Source organism: Pristiophorus japonicus, chromosome 5, assembly GCF_044704955.1.
Source record: "Pristiophorus japonicus isolate sPriJap1 chromosome 5, sPriJap1.hap1, whole genome shotgun sequence".
Classification (NCBI taxonomy): Eukaryota; Metazoa; Chordata; class Chondrichthyes; family Pristiophoridae; genus Pristiophorus; species Pristiophorus japonicus.
Window position 1 is genome coordinate 125693479 of NC_091981.1, and position 23014 is coordinate 125716492.

Here is a 23014-nt window from a genome sequence, read left to right on the forward strand (position 1 = left end):
GATTAGATCTCTCTGGGTGGGATTAAATCTCTGGGAGGGATTAGATCTCTGGGGGGATATTAGATCACTGGGGATAGGATTATATCACGCTGTGGGGGGGGGGTGCGGGGGGAGAGGAACATTGTAGTTTACATACCGCCGACATATCATCGGCATATAACCATCTTTTTTCAGATTGTGTGCAGCTCCAGTGGTATGTCGGTAGTATGCTACCAGTGTCAGACTTTTGGGCAGTCTATAAGATGCTCCGTGTGGGCGGACGGTATGTCGCTGAATTTCCCGCCGGGCGGTATGTAGGCGGTCCGTGGGCTGTATGCAGCGGTATGTCCACCAATTTCGGCCCCTTAGAATCCATAGAATCTTACAGCACAGAAGGAGGGCATTCGACCCATCACACCTATGTCTTGCTCTTTGATAGAGCTGTCCATTTTAGTCCCACATCCTAGTTTCTTTCCCCATAACCTTCAAGTACATGTCCAATGCCTTTTAAAAGTTCCTATGGAATCTGATTCCACTTCCCTCTAGTTCTTTTGCCAGAGGAAATAGTTTCTCCCTACTTTCTCTATCAAAACCCTCATAATTTTGAACACCTCTATTAGGTCTCCCACATTACAACAGTGACCACACTCCAATTGGCTGTAAAGCGCCTTGAGATGCCTGGTGGTCGTGAAAGGTGCTATATAAATGCAAGTCTTTCTTTCTTAACCTTCTCTGCTCTAAGGAGAACAATCCCAGCTTCTTCAATCTCTTCACATTTCTGAGCTCCCTCATCCCTGGTATCATCCTGGCAAACCTCTTCTGTACCATCTCCAGCGCTTTGACATCTTTCCTAAAGTGTGGTGCCCCGAATTGTACACAATATTCCAGCTGAGGTACTAATCAGAGATTTGTAAACATGTAGCAGGACTTCCTTGTTTTTCTATTCAATGCTTATATTTACAAAGCCAAGTATTCAATTTCTCCCCCGCCTCAGGCTGCTGCCGACCTCTCCTCCGCCGACCCCGACCTCTCCTCCGCCGACCTCTCCCCCGCCGACCCCGACCTCTCCTCCGCCGACCTCTCCCCCGCCGACCCCGACCTCTCCTCCGCCGACCCCGACCTCTCCTCCGCCGACCTCTCCCCCGCCGACCTCTCCCCCGCCGACCCCGACCTCTCCTCCGCCGACCTCTCCCCCGCCGACCCCGACCTCTCCTCCGCCGACCTCTCTCCCGCCGACCTCTCCCCCGCTGACCTCTCCCCCGCCGACCTCTCCCCCCCGACCTCTCCCCCGCCGACCCCGACCTCACCCCCACCAACCCCGACCTCTCCCCCGCCGACCTCTCCCCCACCGACCCCGACCTCAAATCACTAAAATTAGCTCTCTTCCAGTTGGGTAATTTTACCGTTGATTTTTCTTCGTCCCTTTCCATAACTACTTTAAACCTAATATTATGATCACTATTACCCAGATGCTCTCCCACTGAAACACACTCCACTTGCCCTACTTCATTTCCTAGTACTAGATCCAGCACTGCTTCATTCCTCTTTGGGCTAGAAACATTCTGATTAACAATGTTCTCCTGTATACATTTTAGGAATGCTTCACCCTCCTTGCCCTTTACTCTGTTCCCCCACCAGTCTATATTAAGTTAATTGAAGTCCCCTAGTATTACTGCTCTATTATTTTTGCATTTCTCAGCAATTTGACTATACATTTGCTCCTTAATCTCCTTCTCACTATTTTGGGGTCTATAGTAAACACCCAGCTCCTTTTCAGTTCCTTAACTCTAACCAAAGAGATCCAGTCTTTGAGCCCTGTAGTATATCATCCCTCTGTAGTACTGTAATATTCTCCTTGATCAATCCTGCCACCGCCCTCTGCCCCCATTTTCTTTTCCCTTTCATTATCCCTCCTGAATACATTGTATCCAGGAATGTTTAGTCCCCATTCCTGCTCAAGTTTAAGCCAGGTCTCCGTTATAGCCACTATATCATAACACCATGTGGCAACTTGTGCCTGTAGCTCATCAGCCTTATTTGTAACACTCCTCGCATTAACACATATACATTTCAACAACATGCTAGTCTGATTTGCTTTTTTCCTCCATCTAATGCCTGCTCTTTCTACACTATTTTTTGATCTGTTGCTGTTTGTCCCTCTTGGTTTTCTATGCATCTTGTCTCTCCTCTCTGCTGCTGCGTGCTGATGCCCCTCCCCCTGCCAAATTAATTTAAACCTTTCCCCACAGCACAAGTTAACCTCCGGCAAAGACATTGGTCCCAGCACTATTCAGGTGCCACCCATCCGGTTTGTACGGGGCCCTCCTGCCCCAGGAATCTGAAGCCCTCCCTCTTGCACCACTTCTCCAGTCATGCATTCACCAGTCCTGTCTTCCTGTTTCTATACTCACTAACACATGTCACTGGAAGTAATCCAGAGATTACCACCTTTGAGTTCTGTTCATTAATCTTTTTCCTAGCTCCTGAAACTCTGCCCGTAGAATCACAACCCTATTCCTACCTATGTCATTGGTTCCAATATGTCCCATGACTTATGGCTGTTCCCGTTCTCCTCGCAGAAAGCCCTGTATCAATTCAGTGATATCGTTTATCTTGGTAACAGTGAGGCAATGCACCATTCAGGACTCATGCTGGTGGTGGGATCATGCTGGAGGTGGCTGAAATGGCGGAGGATGATCCGTTGAACATGGAGATTGGTGGTGTGAAAGGTGTGGACAAGGGGAACCCTATCATTGTTCTGGGATGGGTGAGAGCAGACATGCGGGAAATAGAATGGTTGAGGGCCATGTCAACCATGGTAGAGGGGAATCCTCAGTCGAGGAAAAAGGAAGGCATATCGGAAGCACTCGTATGGGAGGTGGCATTGTCAGAACAGATGAGACAGAGAAACTGGGAAAATGGAATGGAGTCCTTACAGAAAGCGGGGTGGGAAAGACGTGTAATCAAGGTAGCTGTGGGGGTCAGTGGGCTTACAGTGAATGTTTGTCAATAGCCTATCCCCAGAAATGGAGACAGAGAAATCGAGGAAGGGAAGGGAAGGGAAGAGTCGGAGATGGGCAATTTGAAGGATGGAAATTGGAAGCAAAGTGAATTAAATTTTCTAATTCAGGGCGAGAGCAGGAAACGGCACTGATACAGTCATCAACTGCTGACCACCCAACCTCCTTTGTTGGCTCCCATGTTAGGTGACATTGTTAACAGTTCTCTCTCCTCAGCTACTGTCCCCCTCTCCTTTAAATCTGCTGTCATCACCCCTCTCCTCAAAACCCCAACCCTTGACCCCACTGTGCTTGCTAGCTACCATCCCAACTCCACGTCCCTTTCCCTGTCCAAAGTGCTTGATCGTGTTGTCGCCTCCCAAATCCGTGACCATCTTTCCCTGAATTCAATGTTTGAATCCCTTCAATCTGGTTTCTGCCCCTGCCACAGTACTGAAACGGCTTTCATCAAAGTCACAAATTACATCCTTTGTGACTGTGACAAAGGTAAACTATCCCTCCTCATCCTCCTGGACCTGTCTGCAGCCTTTGACACAGTTGACCACTCCATCTTCCTCCAACATCTCTCCACCATCGTCCTGCTAGGTGAGACTGCACTCGCCTGGTTCCATTCTTATCTATCTAATCGTAGCCAGAAAATCACCTGCAAAGGTTTCTCTTCCCACTCCCACATCATTACCTCTGGTGTCCCCCAAGGATCTATCCTTGGCTCCCTCCTATTTCTCATCTATATGCTGCCCCTTGGCGATATCATCCGAAAACACGGAGTCAGTTTCCACATGTACGCTGATGACACCCAGCTCTACCTCTCCACCATTTCTCGCGATCTCTCCATGGTCTCTAAATTGTCAGATTGCTTGTCCGCCATCCAGTACTGGATGAGCAGAAATTTTCTGCAGTTAAATATTGAGAAGCCATTGTCTTTGGTCCCCGCCACAAACTGCGTTCCCTAACCACTGACTCCATCTCTCTCCCTAGCATCTATCTGAGGCTAAACCAAACTGTTCGCAACCTGGGCGTCATATTTGACCCTGAAATGAGTTTCCGGCCACATATCTGCCTGCATAACTAAAACCGCCTTTTTCCATCTCCGTAACATTGCCCGCATCCGCCCCTGCCTCAGCTCTTTTGCTGCTCATCCATGTCTTTGTTACCTCCAGACTTGACTACTCCAACTCACTCCTGGCTGATCTCTCACACTCTATGTAAACTTGAAGTCATCCAAAACTCAGCAGCCCGTGTCCTAACTCTCACCAAGTCATGATCACCCATCACCCCTGTGCTTGCTGACCTACATTGGCTCCCGGTTAAACAATGCCTCAATTTCAAAACTCCTCCATGGCCTAGCCCCTCCCTATCTCTGCAATCTATTTCAGCCTCACAACCCCATGAGATGTCTGTGCTCCTCAAATTCTGCCCTCTTTAGCATCTCTGATTATAACTGCTCAACTATCAGTGGCCGTGCCTTCAGCTGCTTGGGCCCTAAGCTCTGGAACTTCCTCCCTAAACCTCTCCGCCTCTCAACCTCTCTTTCATCCTTTAAGACGCTCCTTAAAACCTACTCTTTACCCAAGCTTTTTGTCATCTGCCATCATTTCTTCTTATGTGGCTCGGTGTCATATTTATCTCGTTTGTCTTATAACACTGCTGTGAAGCGCCTTAGGATGTTTTATTATGTTAAAGACACTATATAAATAAAAGTTGTTGTTGTAATGTACCAGAAAAAGAGGGAGGGGACCTGAGTAGGACAAAGAATGTTCCACATATTCCACGAAAAGGCAGGCATAGCTAGGACCCATGCAGGTTCCCATAGCAGCATCCTTAATTTGGAGTAAGTGACTAGAGTCAAGAGATGTTGTACAGTGTGAGAACAAGTTCAGCCAGGTAGAGGAGGATTGGTGGTGGATGGGGATTGGTTGTGCCTCTGTTCAATGAAGGAGCGGTGCGCCTTCAGGCCGTCCTGGTGGGGGATGGAAGTGTAGAGGGATTGGACGTCCATGGTCAAAAGGAGACAGTTGGGGCCAGGAAACTGGAAACTGTTAAAGTGGCGGAGGCCATCGGAAGAGTCGCGGATATAGGTGGGAAGAGACTGGACATGGGGAGAAAAAAAAGAGTTCAGATAGGAAGAAATCAGTTCCATGGGGCAAGAACAGGCTGAAATGATGGGTTTACCGGGGCAGTCCTGATGGTTGGATCTTGGGAAGGAGGCAGAAGCGGGTTGTGCGGGTTTGGGGAACTATGAGATTGGCGGCTGTGGAGGGAAGATCTCCAGAGGAGTGAGGTCAGAGACAGTCTGGGAAATTATGGCTTGATGTTCGGTAGCGGGGTTATGGGCCAGGGGGAGGTTGGAGGAGATGTCAGAGAGTTGGCGTTCAGCCTCAAGGTAGAGGTCGGTTCGCCAAACAACAACAGCGCCACCATTGTCAACAGGTTTAATGAAAATGTTGGGGTTGGGTGTGAGAGAGCAGTTTGCTGCAAGTTCAGAGGGAGGTAGGTTGGAGTGAGTGAGGGGAGCAGAGAAATTGAGATGGCCGATGTCCCGTCGGCAGTTCGCAATGAAAAGATCGAGAGAGGGTAACAGGTCAGAGGGAGGGAGCCAGGTAGAGCGAGAATTCTGAAAACGGAAGAAACGGTCAGCTGTGTGGGGGGGGGGGAGGCGGGGGGGAGGGGGGGAGGGGAGGACTCCTGGCCAAAGAAGTGGGAATGAAGGCGACGGAAAAAGAGCTCAGCATCGTGCAGAGCTCGAAATTCATTGAGTTGGGGGCATAAGGGGATGAAACTCAAGCTTTGCTGAGGATGATCGTTTGGGGTCAGAGAGGGGAAAGTCAGAGGGGATAGTGAAAACACAGCAGGGGGTGAGATTGGAAGAAGGGATGAGAAGAGGAAGAAAGTGAGGGGTGTTGGTGTCCAAGAGTTGTTGAAGTTTACGATCCTTGACAAAATTGTTTAATTAGCTTTAAGGTTTAGCAAAACTAAAAATCTAACCACTAAAAACACAAACTAATAAACTAAATAGTTAAACTAACAACACTAACCACCATGCTTAACCTGTAATTCTTCAGATTCCACCCTGACGTCACTTCTCCTCCCTGTGGTTGTTTCGGTGTCCCCTCTGCCGCTCCTGCACTGTTATTATGCTCCTAAATCTTATCACTGATGTAGGTGAAGAAGTAGATGGGTTGTACATCATTTTAATTGCAGTGTCATCAGATCAAAGTGACATCTTAACACAATTTAAGCCATTGCACTATGGCCCACATTTGCAGTAAGAATAACAGTGAGGCTATCAGCGCTCACCACTATTAAGGAGCAAATTGGGCAACAACTTCTGGCGACCGCACATACGAATTTAAACGGGGAAATCAGGAAGTTGCTGTCTGAGTTGCCCCGCTCCTCCACAAGCTTCACTGTAGCAGTACCCCACCGAGAGACTCAGCATTCAAATGCATGAATGGTGTGAAGTTGGGTGCTTACTTACGAGATACTCACTAAACATGCCAGAAAAAGTTAGGGCTTGTCCATTCAAGTGTAAGTGAATTTTTATCGGTGTGAAATCCTAATTAATTAAAAACAACCTCTCTGGCACTGAAAATGTATTTATAACACCGTGGAGTCTCATTCCTTCAGATTTGAATTATTGTTGGAAATTTTAAAAATTGAAAATAAAGGGGAAAAATTGGGGGCGTTAATGGGGTGCAAACGACTTTTCGCCCGAGCACACCGCCGCTACCAACTCCCGCAAAATTTCGGTGGCGGTAACCGGTAACGTCCCACTCCGCAGCGGTCCGTTTTCGCTCCGGAGTGAAAATTTGGTAGCGCCCCCGAGGGCGATAATTAATGGGGAGGTGGGGAAAGTAAAAAAACAATGGCCTTCTTCACTTTGCATCGCGGGGTCCATGCTGCGATCTTGCAGCCAGCACTCCGCTTGTGTGCCAAGCTGCTGCCACGCATCCCGCTCCCTGGTGGTCCAGGGATGGCCCCATTTCCCGCCCGCAGAGTCGGCAGCTCGACCCTCCCCTTTAATGAAGGGGAGGACCCTGTATACGTGACATCGCTACGTATCTCACCGCATAGCACTGTGCCCTTCACGGAGTCTTTACACCCTGCTCGCACCCCACTGAGTAAGTGAAGCGTGATATTTTGCGCTCCACTTGCTCTCGGGGACGCTAGCCCGAATATAGGTCGCAGGAACTCCCACCTCACGGCTGTTACCGCCCCCAAACGGGGCACTACGCAATTTCAGGACCAAAATTTGTTTTACTATTTCTTGTAGCTCTCTGTTAATCCCATCTTTCTTTCAATTTATTTATTTTGCTTTCTGCACATGATTTGGAATTTGAATTAAATATTCTAACTTACACTTCTGGTGCCTCAGTAAGGATTCTTTAATCTGATTGGTTAAGGAGATACACAGTTGCTTTTGCTGTTCACACAGGTCCCAGATCACTCGTAGAGAGCATCACACTGTTTTGACTCTCATTACTGCAAGTCGCAGTTCAAAAGCCCACAGAACGTCTGTGGTCAAGTGGAAGTGAAATGATCAGCATTTCGTTCTCCATTCCCACAGGAACTCCTCTCTCTTTCTCACCAGATTTATTTATAAACAGAGAAAGTTTTCACCAAACATTTTATCACAAAGACTGTGCCCCTTCAACATTTTCCAAATTGGAAGACTATTTATTTTTAAATGATCAAAGGATGAATTCACTGATCCCACTATCCCAACAGGGCTAAGCTTAAACGGATTGTGGTTTGGAGAATCAGCGCTACAGTGTCTTGGCTCTATCTCGAGCCTCTACCTTTATATATTTTCATAAAATTTTGGATAGCAGAGAAAAATTTTGTGCACCACCAGGAGTCAGCACTAAATCATTGTGATGAATACTAAAATTCATATAAAATTCATATAAACAAGCAGTGCAGCAGCAAAATTAAATGTGGAATATGTTGCAACATTGTGATGAAAGCCCTCTGCCTGGTGACATGAATTCATAAACAGATGAGCAGTATGTAACAGAACCAACCAGGGGGCAGGCTATCTTAGATCTGGTCCTGTGTAATGAGACAGGATTAATAAACAATCTCCTAGTAAAGGATCCCCTTGGAATGAGTGATGATAGCATGATTGAATTTCAAATTCAGATGGAGGGTGAGAAAGTTGGATCTCTATCCAGCGTACTAAGCTTAAATAAAGGAGACTATGAAGGTATGAGGTCAGTGTTGGATAAAGTGAACTATGAAAATAGATTAAAGGGTAGGATGTTGATGAACAGTGGTGTACATTTAAAGAGATATTTCACAACTCTCAGGAAAAATATATTCCAATGAGGAGGAAAGAGTGTAAGAGAAAAGATAGCCATCCGTGGCTAACTAAAGAAATAAAGGACAGTATCCAATTTACTAGTGGGAGGACAGAAGACTGGGAAGCTTTTAAAAGCCAGCAAAGAATAACTAAAAAAATGATTAAGGGAAGATAGACTATGAAAGTAAAAGAGCACAAAGTGTAAAAACAGATAGCAAGAGTTTCTATAGGTATATAAAAAGGAAAAGAGTGACTAAAGTAAATATTGGTCCCTTAGAGGACGAGACCGGGGAATTAGTAATGAGGAACATGGAGTTGGCAGAAACTCTGAACAAATATTTTGTATCGGTCTTTACGGTAGAGGACACTAACAATATTCTGGCAGTGGATAGTCTAGGGGCTATAGGGGGGGAGGAACTTAACACAATCACAATCACTAAGGAGGTGGTACTCAGTTAGATAATGGGACTAAAGGCAGATAAATCCCCTGGACCTGATGGCTTGCATCCTAAGATCTTAAGAAAAGTAGCAGCAGGGATAGTGGATGCATTGGTTGTAATTTACCAACATTCCCTGGATTCTGGGGAGGTCCCAGCAGATGGAAAACTGCAAATGTAACGCCCCTATTTAAAAAAGGAGGCAGACAAAAAGCAGGAAACTATAGACCAGTTAGCCTAACATCTGTGGTTGGGAAAATGTTGGAGTCCATTTTTAAAGAAGCAGTAGCAGGACATTTGGAAAAGCAAAATTCGGTCAGGCAGAGTCAGCATGGATTTATGAAGGGGAAGTCATGTTTGACAAATTTGCTGGAATTCTTTTGAGGATGTAACGAACAGGGTGGATAAAGGGAACCAGTGGATGTGGTGTATTTGGACTTCCAGAAGGCATTTGACAAGGTGCCACATAAAAGGTTACTGCACAGATAAAAGTTCACGGGGTTGGGGGTAATATATTAGCATGGATAGAGGATTGGCTAACTAACAGAAAACAGAGATTTGGGATAAATGGTTCATTCTCTAGTTGGCAACCAGTAACTAATGGGGTGCCGTAGGGATCAGTGCTGGGACCCCAACTATTTACAATCTATATTAACGACTTGGAAGAAGGGACTGAGTGTAACATAGCCAGGTTTGCTGACGATACAAAGATGGGAGGAAAAGCAATGTGTGAGGAGGACACACAAAAACTGTAAAAGGACATTAGACAGACTAAGTGAGTGGGCAAAAATTTGGCAGATGGAGTATAATGTTGGAAAGTGTGAGGTCATGCACTTTGGCAGAAAAATCAAAGAGCAAGTTATTATTTAAATGGAGAAAGATTGCAAAGTGCTGCAGTACAGTGGGATCCTGGGGGCACATGTACATGAAACACAAAAGGATAGTATGCAGGTACAGCAAGTGATCAGGAAGGCCAATGGAATTATTGCCTTTATTGCAAAGGGGATGGAGTATTGCAAAGGGGATGGAGAATAAAAGCAGGGAAGTCTTACTACAGCTATATAGGTATTGGTGAGGCCACACCTGGAATACTGCGTGTAGTTTTGGTTTCCATTTTTATGAAAAGATATCCTTGCTTTGGAGGCAGTTCAGAGAAGGTTCACTAGGTTGATTCCAGAGATGAGGGGTTGACTTATGAGGAAAGGTTGAGTAGGTTGGGCCTCTACTCATTGGAATTCAGAAGAATGAGAGGTGATCTTATCGAAATGTATAAGATTATAAGGGGGCTTGACAAGGTGGATGCAGAGAGGATGTTTCCACTGATGGGGGATACTTGAACTAGAGGGCACGATCTTAGAATAAGGGGCCGCCCATTTAAAACAGAGATGAGGAGAACTTTCTTCTCTCAGCGGGTTGTGAATCTGTGGAATTCGCAGCCTCAGAGAGCTGTGGAAGCTGGGTCATTGAATAAATTTAAGACAGAAATAGACGGTTTCTTAATTGATAAGGGGTTATGGGGAACGGGCAAGGAAGTGGAGCTAAGTCCATGATCAGATCAGCCATGATTGTATTAAATGGCGGAGCAGGCTCGAGGGACCGTATGGCCTACTCCTGTTCCTATTTCTTATGTTCTTATGATACTTAGTAGGAGGACAGGTCACATTAGGTCATCATCATAGGCAGTCCCTCGAAATCGAGGAAGGCTTGCTTCCATTCCAAAAGTGAGTTCTCAGATGACTGAGCAGTCTAATTCGGGAATTACAGTCTCTGTCGTAGGTGGGACAGACAGTCTTTGGAGGAAAGGGTGGGTGGGGAGTCTGGTTTGCTGCACTCTCCTTCTGCTGCCTGCTCTTGTTTTCTGCATGCTCTCGGCGATGAGACTCGAGGTGCTCAACACCCTCCCGGATGCTCTTCCTCTACTTAAAGGCGGTCTTTGGCCAGGGACTCCCAGGTGTCGGTGGGGATGTTGCACTTTATCAAGGAGGCTTTGAAGGTGTCCTTGAAACGTTTCCTCTGCCCACCTGGGGCTTGCTTGCTGTGTAGGATTTCCAAGTAGAGCGCTTGCTTTGGGAGTCTTGTGTCCGGCATGCGGACATTGTGGCCCGCCCAACGGAGCTGGTCGAGTGTGGTCAGTTCTGCGATGCTGGGGATGTTGGCCTGATCGAGAACACTGACGTTAGTGCCTCTGTCCTCCCAGGGGATTTGCAGAATTTGCGGAGAACTCGTTGGTGGTATTTTTCCAGCGATTTTAGGTGTCTACCATATATGGTCCACGTCTCTGAGCCATACAAGAGGGTGGGTATCACTACAGCCCTGTGGACCATAAGCTTGGTGCCAGATTTGAGGGCCTGATCTTCGAACACTCTCTTCCTCAGGCAGCCGAAGGCTGCGCTGGCGCACTGGAGGCGGTGTTGAACGATGTCTGCCCTTGCTGATAATAGGCTCCCGGGGTATGGAAATTGGTCCACGTTGTCCAGGGCCTCGTCGTGGATCTTGATGACTGGGGGGCAGTGCTGTGTGGCTGGGTCAGGTTGGTGGAGGACCTTTGTCTTGCGGATGTTTAGTGTAAGGCCCATGCTTTCGTACACCTCAGTGAAGATGTTGACGATGACTTGGAGTTCAGCCTCTGAATGTGTGCAGACGCAAACATCGTCCGCATACTGTAGTTCAACAACAGAGGTTGGGACGGTCTTGGATCTGGTCTGGAGGCGACGAAGGTTGAACATGTTCCCACTGGTTCTGTAGTTTAGTTCCACTCCAGGTGGGAGCTTGTTGAGTGTGAGGTGGAGCATTGCATTAGGTGAAGGGTTTGTAATGGAAGTTTTTGAGCAGTAGGAGATTCCATTTGAAAATACAAGAGTTAATCTTGCACCTACGTGCTGCCATTGCAGAGCTGCACAAGTTGTGAATTTGAGTGCGGAGGTCAGGGATCCATGCTGGATTTTCTATCCATTACATTTTGCGGGAAACGCAAATTCAGAAAATATATCCTGTAATATTCTAATACCATTGTCATACTGTGTTTCTACTCAGTGCCAGATATGCAATATAAATGCAGCAGCATAATACCGATCTGTAATTTACTGTCTCATTTGAAATTCAAGACAGCCTCCTGTAACACGATTCTATTTCCTCTTGATTGAAAATGACTGGTTGTCCGGTCCACACTTCTCAATCAGTAGATAATACACTAGCAATGCAAGAGGCCAGCAAATGATATGTGTGCTTTGGAGTACTACGTGAAAAGCTCTGTCAGCCACCCCACCCCATCCTGTGGAAGTACATGCAGCTAGTATACCCATACTCTGCCCATCTGTACTGCCATACACACGATGCCAGTAATGTGCCAGAGACTGCAGGATTTTGGGCAGCAAAAACCTCTCCCAATATTTGGCACCACGAAAATTGGAATCATAGAAAGAGCAGCCTATAAATTTGGGGGGCAACTTCCTGAGGGCAGGACAGGGTTGGAGTCGAACTTCTGCCCAGCCAATGAACTCATTCCTGAACTCATCCAAAATCACGGGGTCGTGTTAATTTACACCGGAACCAAGGAGCCTGCCTCAATAGGAGGGTAGGATATCATTTCAACACCCAATTGCAGCATAAGTGGGGCTACTGTGCTAGCTATAAATCTTTGAAGAAAAGCACATTTTAAAATTGCTATTTGGTAACTAGCATTTCACAAACCCCACTTCCACCAGGATCTGATCCTAGCATGTTATGTATGCCTGTGTCAGATAGACATATTTAGTGTTGTAGGCAATGGAGGCAGGCACGAGGTGGGGATGTGCGGGTGGGGACCAGGGACAGTGATGTAATCCTGCCAGTTCCATCTCCTCCATTACGTCCACACACAGCGGCGTGTTGGCACAGGAAGTGCCCACCACTGTCAGAATTTCAGATAGATACAAAACATATCCGAGACTTGCCCTCAATTCCTCCACTGTCCATCCAGAAAGCTCTGGAACTACGCCTCCAGATCAGAAGAATTTCCAGGTGAACTTTTCACCAAGCGTTGCTTATGCTTTCATAAAGGACGTGTTTATCCTCATATAGGATTATTTAAATATTTTATTATTCTAGTATAGTTAATGACAGAAATGTCACTTTTTCAATGGCATTAGACAATTTACATTCATTTTCCAATAGTTCAATAAAAGGGAAACACACTGCCCTCCAGTGGCACATCTAAATGTTGTAGATACAACTAAATGTAATTCAGTTGGACTTGACCGTTCCTTTCCTGTCTTCTCATTAGTAATACATGCATTCATAGTTTTGACTGCGAAACAATTGACTTGTCTACCTAGGGAGTCTTGTCTGAGACAGCTCTGAGTATTTAGAGGTAACAATGAAAATGTTAAGTTTATTCATGTTGCCAATAACCTTGCTGTCAGTTAAATTGTTTTATTTCACTCTAACAAGCTACGAAAATAATTGCTGCACAAACAATGTTACTAAAGCTGACCTTTTACAGTTGGGCCTCTGAAACGACTGAGCTGTCTCAGATCCTACTGACTTTGAGGAAACTATCAAGAAAAGTAAAAGTAGCAACAATATAATTATTTGAACATTAATAATTATATCCATCAATCAGACTTCCTCTATTCATTTATATCCCACTATATGTTCATTGCTCCTTAAGACTGCTGTAGGTGATAGCATGATATCGTTAACACCCACAATTCCCCACATTGGAGGTAAAATTCCTATATTAAAAAATTGGAACGGACATTTTTTCTCAATGATAAGCAAACTGCTTCCAAAGTCACAGGAACCCGCAGCTTTGAAACCTGTGATTTCTGAGACTGTTATTTCTTAGCAGGTAATAGACACAGAGAAAAACACAGCTTTCCATCAAAAGAGGAATTTCACCCCTATGGTGTGTGACCAACTTCAGGTCTGCCACCAAGAGGATGACTGGGCACTTCTCACAGCAAGGGAGGGAAATTACAAAAGGAAGTCAACCAAGCTGGGTGGCAGGCCAGGTAGATAAGGTGGTTAAGACGGCATACAGAATGATTGCCTTTATTAGCCGAGGCATAGAATACAAGAGCAGGGAGGTTCGAACTGTACAAAACACTGGTTCGGCCACAGCTGGAGTACTGCATACAGTTCTGGTCACCACATTACAGGAAGGATGCGATTGCACTGGAGAGGGTACAGAGGAAATTTACAAGGATGTTGCCGAGAGTGGAGAATCTTAGCTATGAGGACAGATTGGATAGGCTGGGTTTGTTTTCCTTGGAACAAAGGAGGCTGAGGGGAGACCTCATTGAGCTGTATAAAATTATGAGGGGCTTAGATATAGTGATAGAAAGGGCCTATTTCCCTTAGCAGAGGGGTCAACAACCAGGGGGCATAAATTTAAAGTAATTGGTAGAGGTTTAGAGGGGATTTGAGGGGAAATTTCTTTACCCAGAGGGTTGTGGAGGTCTGGAACTCACTGCCTGAAAGATTGGTAGTGGCAGAAACCTCACCACATGTAAAAAGTACTTGGATGGGCACTTGAAGTGCCGTAACCTGCAGGGTTACCGACCTAGAGCTGTAAAGTGGGATTAGGCTGGATAGCTGCTTGTTGGCTGGCACGGACATGATGGGCCGAAATGGCCTCATTCTATGCTATAAATTTCTCTGATTCTATGAAGCTACTTAAATGTTTTATTTTATTTATTTGTTCACGGGATGTGGCTGTCACTGGCAAGGCCGGCATTTATTGCCCATCCCGAATTGCTCTTGAGACGCTGGTGGTGAGCCATCTTCTTGAAGCACTGCAGTCCTTGTGGTGAAGTACTGGCACATTGCTGACTTTGTTGTAGTGGTTTGGTACAACTGAGTGGCTTGCTTGGCTATTTCAGAGGGCAGTTAAGAGTCAACCACATTGCTGTGAGTCTGAAGTCAGATATAGGTCAGACTGGATAAGAACGGCAGATTTCCTTCCCTAAAGGACATTAGTGAACCAGATGGGTTTTTATGACAATCTTTTCATGATTTCATGGTCGCCATTACTGATACTAGCTTTTTAATTCCAGGTTTATTTAATTAACTGAATGTAAATTCGCCCATCTGCCATGGTGGGATTTGAACTCGCGTCTCTGGTTTATTAGTCCAGGCCTCTGGGTTAGTAGTCCAGTAACATAACCACTATGCACCCCTGAAAAGATAACTATAGTGGTATTGATGGATATCTGACAAAAAGCAGCTTGTGCATTCTTTTGGCTGTGGAATGACACATGTTACATGGAAAAACACAAAATATAAAATGACGGAAGGGAATATAGTATTAAATATGTCCCATTATAAAATATAACTTCATACAAGCACATTATTATGAATATGGCTTTGTTCTCAAATTGATTTTTTTTCCTGAGTTAAACTTCTGTTCATTTACACAGTGTACTTGGTCTTCCAAGTGAGGATGACTGGCCTCGTGACGTGGCTCTGCCAAGAGATGCATTTTCTACAAGATCTCCACAACCCATACAGGACATAGTACCAGAGATAAATGAACCAGGGAAAGACCTGCTGCTGGTATGCCTGTATTAATATATTCTTCATTAAGAGACTAATCTCTTTTTATGGGACAATTCAATCTTTATAACTGAAAAATGAAGAATCAATGTGACTTATTTTTTGAAAATTTACCAAAATGTAAGAATTACTTCTTTCAAACTTCATGTATCTATGAATTTCAGTATCTGTGTATATTTCATATTATTAGAAGTTCTGCATTCCTATGCCTGCGATGAAATATTATGGCTGGGAATTTCCTCGGAGCTGCTGTCGCTCTGCTGCTGTAACATTACTGGAAGTTTGGTGGAAGCCTGTCTTTAGCGAATCTTCAGCTAATTTTAACTTGGAATTTTATTGCTAATCTGTCGGTTATTATTTTTTTAACAGAAATTTCTAACCTTCAACCCAGAAAAGAGAATATCTGCTTTCAGTGCACTGTCCCACCAATATTTTATGGACCATGAGAAATACACTGAGAATCAGAACTTGTGTCTATCTCCAAACCAGTCTTCTTCTGAGGAGAACACAGCTTAGCATCTGCCAGGAGTGGACAAGCCTGCGTGATGTGCTGATATTTTTTTCGCGTGTTTTATTTGTCAAGCGTTGAATTCTTGGTCAGACTTCATATTCTTGAAAAGATTACTTGACAAATCAAGTATTTTACAATGCGACACAATCTCATCCATATGCTGCTTTTGAAACATGTGTCCTACTTGTGCTTTCTTGATTTAATGTCCCAGTGGAGGTTTACTGTTATTGAAACAATGCAAAAACTGTTGCAACTTCCCTCGCCTCCCCGCCCCATCCCCCAGGAAAATTCTGGACTCGATTAGCTGCTGTCTATTCCCAAATGCTGCGAATCTTGTTACCTGAATGTGGAATGCTGCAAATGTGAAGTATTTGGAACATGGAATACAGTCACTGCCAAACCCACCAGAGTTTTTGTCCAGCTGCTAAGGCCAGAATTCAAACGTTAAAACAAAATACATACTAAATCTCCTAACTGACGAATGTAGTTATCAAATGTTCTTTGAATAATACGCTTGAACAAGTGAAATGTATTCTTCAGCCATCGTCCATGGTGCTGTGAACATTTTGGGTATGAACAATCTTCAATAGATTTGGAAAGAAGTTGCAGAACCCATTGAAAAAGTTGTTTATGTGTTTTTTACACAGCTCGGTTCCTGTGGCATTAGTGGGAACAAAAGATTTTTCAAGAAAAATCAGGATTTAAAGAACTGCTACATATTTTGCAAACACAAGAATAATTTTAAAAAATCAGGACTACTTTTGCTTTTATGAAAGTTGTTGCTTGTTCCAGATGGTATTTTTATATATGCTGCAACAAAAGAGAAAGCAATGCTTCAGAGAATTTGGAAAATATATCTTTAGAATTATCAAAAACTTTAACACATATCAATATGTTTAAGTGCAAAATGAGGAAGCTAGTGAATGGATCACGTTAATTTTTCAATCCATGATGTTTTACAGATATTACAGGAACACTCCTCATATCTAGCACTTGCAGAACATTGAATCAATACAAAAGCAAAATACTGCCGATGCTGAATCTATATATTATTATGAAGTCGTGTCTGTTCAATTTAGGGTTGCCACCATTTACCAAATCTAAAACCGGACAGTCATGCTTAGGGGCAGGGTTAGGGTAATATGATCTATTTGCTCTTTTGTTGATGAAATTCGTTGCAAACTTGAATAGGCTTGATTTCTGACTCCTTCAGATAAAAACTCACAGGAGTAAGTTGGAAAAACTGAATTTCTCTTGTAAAAATCTGACTTTTTGGCACGGGTTTACATTTTGAAAATTGCCAGAAACTCCACTAATGAAGTGGACTGTCCGGGGCAATCTGGATGGGTGGCATCCCTAGCCAAACTGTAATGAAACAGTTGAGTGGATAAATACCCCATCATAGTTGAATCATTGTGATACAGCATTGATGAATTGATGTAGCCAATGCTTATTAGTAGCTTCCTTACAAACAGTACTGTAGCGATTGTGCTAAAGTGGAAAACCATCTACTTCAGATGACTCCAATAATATAGATTTGTAATCATGAAGTGCTTGTCTTTTGGATATAAATCTGGAAGAGTGTTGAAGCAGATTTAAGAAATTACTGGTTTCATATAAGTAGCTAATATTTGTATTTGCCTTGAAGACAGGCAGACTTCAAAGGTATTAGTAATGGATGACCTTCTTAATGAATAAACTGTATAAGTGTAAGGTGTAAGGGAATAAGTAGCATTCATTACATATTGAAACTCTGCAGTTTACAAAAACTAAAAGATGGAGAGAAAGATATATTGACTATGATGATCTATTACAAATAAAGAGGGTTTAACATGGTAAAGTAACATAATATTGCAAGGGACTTTTATATAAAACAAGTTGTATAACTAGTTATGGTATTTTAGTGACTGATGAAAAGCAAACAGATTGGAATATGTGTTAGGATGGAGTTTGGTGTTGATGAGGTACACATCTAACCTCTATGACTAAGATATGAATATATGTTCAGGCTCATGTCAGTACAAATGAGTATTACTCACCAACTCAATATGTAAATATTGCTAAATAAATCTACACGTAATAAAAGGGATCAATTTTAACTGTTTTAACAAAACATTTTTCTTAAACTGAAGTTAAAAAACTTTCTAACACGTCAATTTTAGGTGAATTAATGGAGTTTAAAGAAATGTATCTATGTGATACCATAGCTCAGCAACTAATCTGACTACCGTGCTTTTAGATAATATTATTATCCTTCAAGAGAGCCCTAAGGCTATATTTTCTGAAATGGGTGAAGTGGATTTCTAGCAAGCGACTTCCTCCCTATTATGTTCATGTGGCTTTTCATTTTCATTTGGATCGTAATAGTTTTTAACTAAAATTGTTACAGTACCATTGTACTATAATTAAACCACTGTCTCCAGCAGAAATATGAGCATGAAAAGTAGGGAGATAGATGGATGGATCAGCAAAGAGAAAAAAGAAAATAATAAAAATTAAAAGAAAAGGCAAAAGGTGCGAGGGACATCGTTTAGCACAGGAACAATGGTTGTGGCTTTCATTTAAAAAAAAATATTAATTCAGGGTTTCCTGCTTTTAAAGTTCTGCTACTTTACAGATTCATTTTCATTCAAGGGAATAAAGTGACCTGCAATATTGCAAAATGCAAGTGTAGACTGGTATTTCTTGTGCTTCTTAGGTTGCTATATATTCCTGTCAGATATTGCAGTGCTACAGTCCCCTCTTCTAAACTATGTTCTCCCAACCCCTTCCCACCCCTCACCCCACATATTACCAATGTAAATCCCACTGTTGAAAAAAAACTATTACCCTAATGACATTTCTGTAGTTTTGGCTGTCTGTTTATTTTATTTTATTTTTAAGAGGTGCACAATAATGAAACAGTCCAGTGCTCATAGCAGTTACAGTACTGTGTTTGGTTTCCTATAAGCAATTTAAAGGAGTTTTATCCTTGTTGCCTCAAATTCTACTTTATATTGCCAACTTTAAAAAAAAATCTCAGATTAAAAATTTTCCTAAACAAAAGCCGTATTATATATTTCTGCTTTCACCATATGCTTAATAATTGGAATGCAGTCAGCTATATTTCTAAATAAATTTCCTGGAAACTAATTGTAGTTGTGGAGGTTCCACATGTCTCAAAGCTCTTGTTTTTTGCAGTATATGTGAAAGGTAGCGTCCTCCTTATTGTAAATTCATTTATATTTCAAATATACAAGTATCTCTGCAAAATGTCCAGTTAGGGATTTCATGAGTTGCTGTCCATTGAGTGCTTATATGCCAAAACATCCAGTGGATATTTGAGTAACCAGTGAATATCACCACTGAACTGTAATTCTGTATGCTTTACAATATGGTCATCCATAATTATATCACGAGCCAGTCATAGTTGTGCAGCTCAAGCTGTAGCCAGTCAGAGCTGTTATTGTATAATAGTAATTTGGATCTTGATTGTCCGTCCCTGAGAGTATTTTATGAGTCTTACTCATTAATTATACATATGACTGAGAGTATCACACATATCGACTTGTGGCCTTTAACAGCCATTAATATGGAAAGTTTTCTGCACTGCCTTCAAATCTAGGTTAATCAGTGGATTAGAATGGCGTCTCAGTTAATGCCTCTCCAAATAATTTAATAAACACTGTGCTGTATACACAAATAATATTGCAAATCCGGAGATACTGTAATACAGGTTACATTATCACAGCTACAGTAAAAAATAATGTTCTAATATCAAGACACATTTCCTTGTTAGCAAATTTGTTAAAATTTAAAGAAGCACATTTTAAATGAAAAAATGTTTAACAAATTTGGGATCGTTGCCACCCATTTTTAGGGTGCCATGAGAGCCCTTAGAACTCCAAAACGGCGTCTATGGCGATGCACACTTGTGGGGTGAATTGCATCAGCCACCATATTGGTGAGGGTGTTGGCGCACACTCAGTAAACACTCATTAGAAGTATGCAGAGCAGGCAGAGCATGATGCTGATTTGGCACCAGCGGTGTCATTTTGGAGCTCAACACTCCTGCTAATGGCCGCTCTTGACTTCGCACAGCTGGACATGCGTTCAGCAGCAGGAAGGACCCCACACAAGCAATATTTAAAGGGATCATCAACTACTTACAGGTTAGTTGCTGGTTGATTTCTTCTGGCTGTTGCTACGATCCTACAAGTGTTTGATACTTTCTATAGTTGTTTCAAGTTGCAAAAGTCTACAGGGAGTGATGTGGCAGGTGCCGAAGGACTTTTTGCTAACTTCAAGGTTTCTGCACAAACCAGACACGGGTGCACTAGTAGGAATTCCCCTTGGAATATAGCATGACTGGGAGAATGAGCGGAGGCCACGCAGTGCAGGACAAGCTGCTAGAAGAGGGAGGGGGAGAAGGGCTCTCAGCAGGAGGCAAGATCCACCTAGCGTGTTCAGGGAGCAATTCTCCAACCTGAACCTCAGCGAGGAACAGTGTGTGAGACGTTTGCATTTCAGTAAAGACGTCCTTACTGAAATCTGCTACATGCTGCAGCCACAACTGCAATCTCAGAGAAGGGCAAGGACAGCTTTGCCAGTGGCTGTGAAGGTGACCATGGAGTTGAACCTTTATGCGTCAGGATTCTTCCAGGCTGGAGCTGGACATATTTGTAACATCTCGCATTTTGCAGTCCACTTTTATGTAAGGGAGGTCATTGAGGCACTCTATTCAAAGAGAGCTGACTACATTTCATTCTCTCTTGCCAGAGAGCATTAGGCGGAGCAAGCATGCAGCTTTGCTAGCATTGGAGACTTCCCCATGTTGCAGGGTGCCATTGACTGCATGCACAATGCTTTGTGGGAGCTGTATGTCAACTCTACCATATACAGGAACTGAAAGGGATTCTATTCCCTCAATGTTCAGCTGGTATGGGACCATAGACAGCCAATCATGCAGGTCAATATCCAGTTCTTCATTCTGCGGCAGTCTTCTATGCCAGCTGCATTTCAGCCACCATGGCAAACAAAAGTGTAGCTACTGGGCAACAAGGGCATTCCGCTGACGACATGGCTAATGACTCCGGTGCGCAACCCATGCTCACGTGTGCAGCATGCATACAATGAAAGCCATGCTGCCATATGACATGCTGACATGCTTCTGCTGTCTAAACCCCTTTGGAGGAGCCCTGCAGCACTCAGCAGAGCGGATGTCAAGATTCATGGTGGCCTGCTGCATGCTGCACAAATTCACCATTGTAAGGGCACAGCCTGTATATGGTAGACTTGACATACAGCTCCCACCAACTATAGGGCAAGCAGCTGAGGAAGAGGAAGGGAGGAGGCAACCTAGACAGCCCCTTTCTGCCCAGGCTGTCTGTGAAGAACTCATCCAAGTGCAATACCAGTAACTGCAATCCTAATTCCCCATTCACCAACTGCCCCACATCTTATCTTCCCTCTGTCACTGACCATCACAGTGTGGGCTTGGCCACAATGCAAAAATAAAAGCATCCACAAAATAAACATTCAAAACCAAATTTATAAATCAAATCAAGTCATATTGCACACAAACGTAAACTATTCACCCGTTTGCATTCCCTTAGTGCCTGTTTTCTATGTGCCTTTGCTTGTCCTAGTGCTCCTACACAGTGCTACTACCCCAGTGGCTGCAGCATGACTGGTGGAAGGCTGCTGACATTCAGTGGGGGAGCCTGCAGATGGCCTTGGAGGACAACCTCGAGCAGCTCTGGGCCTATAAGGCCTAGCTATGCGCACTGCACCATCTCGACATGGGTGGCAGCAGTCTGGGCTGGCTGGCTAACAGGCAAAAGTAAGAGCAATGGTGGAGCAGCAGTGGTGGGAGGACAAATGCTGTCATCCTAAGAGAGGACAGCAGGTTCATGCTCCATGGAGCCGCTGCCACTCCCCAAGGTAGCGCATCATCAATCCTAGTAATATTTGGAGGACAGATTGCTGTGACACCTTGCAAGCCTCTTTGAACACTGTAATTCAAAGTCAATATGGCAGCAGTCTGAGCATGCATGGCAGCAAACTGACTTTGCAAGGCAGCAGTCTGAGATTCCACTGCAGCACTCAGATGGCTGCTGCTTGTGCTGCAATTGAAGTTGAAACATTGGTCATCAGGACTCATACTTACATTCAGCAATGGCCATTCCAATAGTGGCCAGCACTATCTCCTCCATGGGATTTAGAACATGCAGATGCACCTGTCCCCCACCGGTTACCTCCTGCTGCATCCAGTTGTCCTGCAAGAGAGAGGGAAGTGTGTCAGTGAGTGTTGTGCAATCTGTTTGGGTGATGTGGCTCTCATGATTAAATAGCTGGCAGTGTGTGCATGCTGTGAGATGTGGGTGTGAGGCTTGCAGCAGTGCTAAGTGTTGAGGGTGAGGTGAAGCTATGAATGTAAGTATGAGTCCTGATTGATAGAAACATAGAAAATAGGTGCAGGAGTAGGCCATTCGGCCCTTCGAGCCTGCACCACCATTCAACAAGATCATGATTATGGTAGGTGAGTGATGGGGTGTGGTACATTGAGCAGTGTGTGAGGCTAATGGTGCAATTGGTGGGATATGGCACTTGAACTGACCTTGATGACTCGTGGGAGGTCACAGAACTTTTGCAGCACTGCATCCGGGTCCTCGGGGCTTGACTCCTGGCATTAACCTCCATGGCTATCTGCTCCCACTGCCTTCTGAGCTTGTGTCTGGGGGGCCTTCATGTGAATAGATTCTGTTGAAGTGATAAATGCTGTGGTTTTGCCCTTTTTGTCTATGGATGATATTCCTAATATTTTCATGGCAAGGATTAGCACATATATGATAGCTAATATAATCCGTATTTTTCTGAAAATATTGCAGACAGAAAGTACTCTATCCGTTCTTGGTTTGTTAAACCTTCTCACTTTGTATCTCAAGACTAATATATAACCAAATACTATGATAATTTGTTGATGAAATCTACACTTAAATGTATGAATGGACATTTCAACTGTTTAAATTGTTCTTTAAAAATGCTTCTTGTACTGAAACTTTGTAGTTTTAATAAGGTTCTGGGTAAGTTTAGCTCCACTCTCGCCTCAAGAAGATCTGAAAAGAAGGTATTACAATGCATAAACGGCTCAAATTTAATACAAATCAGACATTCAGGTCGAAATTCCGTTTCTAACGCCACCCATTACTGCCGGAGATGGGCGGTAAAGGCCTACCGTCGGCAGTAAGCG

At 43.9% G+C, this 23014-nt stretch overlaps 1 protein-coding gene across 1 annotated transcript in view; it reads left to right on the forward strand.

The window, feature by feature from the left end:
- Positions 1-17249, forward strand: part of cdk6 (cyclin dependent kinase 6) — a 388215-nt gene extending 370966 nt beyond the window's left edge. Inside the window, exons 7-8 of the mRNA XM_070880916.1 lie at positions 15137-15272; positions 15642-17249. Coding sequence (XP_070737017.1) covers positions 15137-15272; positions 15642-15788 — 283 coding nt within the window. The 3' untranslated portion in view covers positions 15789-17249. The remainder of the gene's footprint in view (positions 1-15136; positions 15273-15641) is intronic.
- The last annotated feature ends 5765 nt before the right edge of the window (positions 17250-23014 follow it).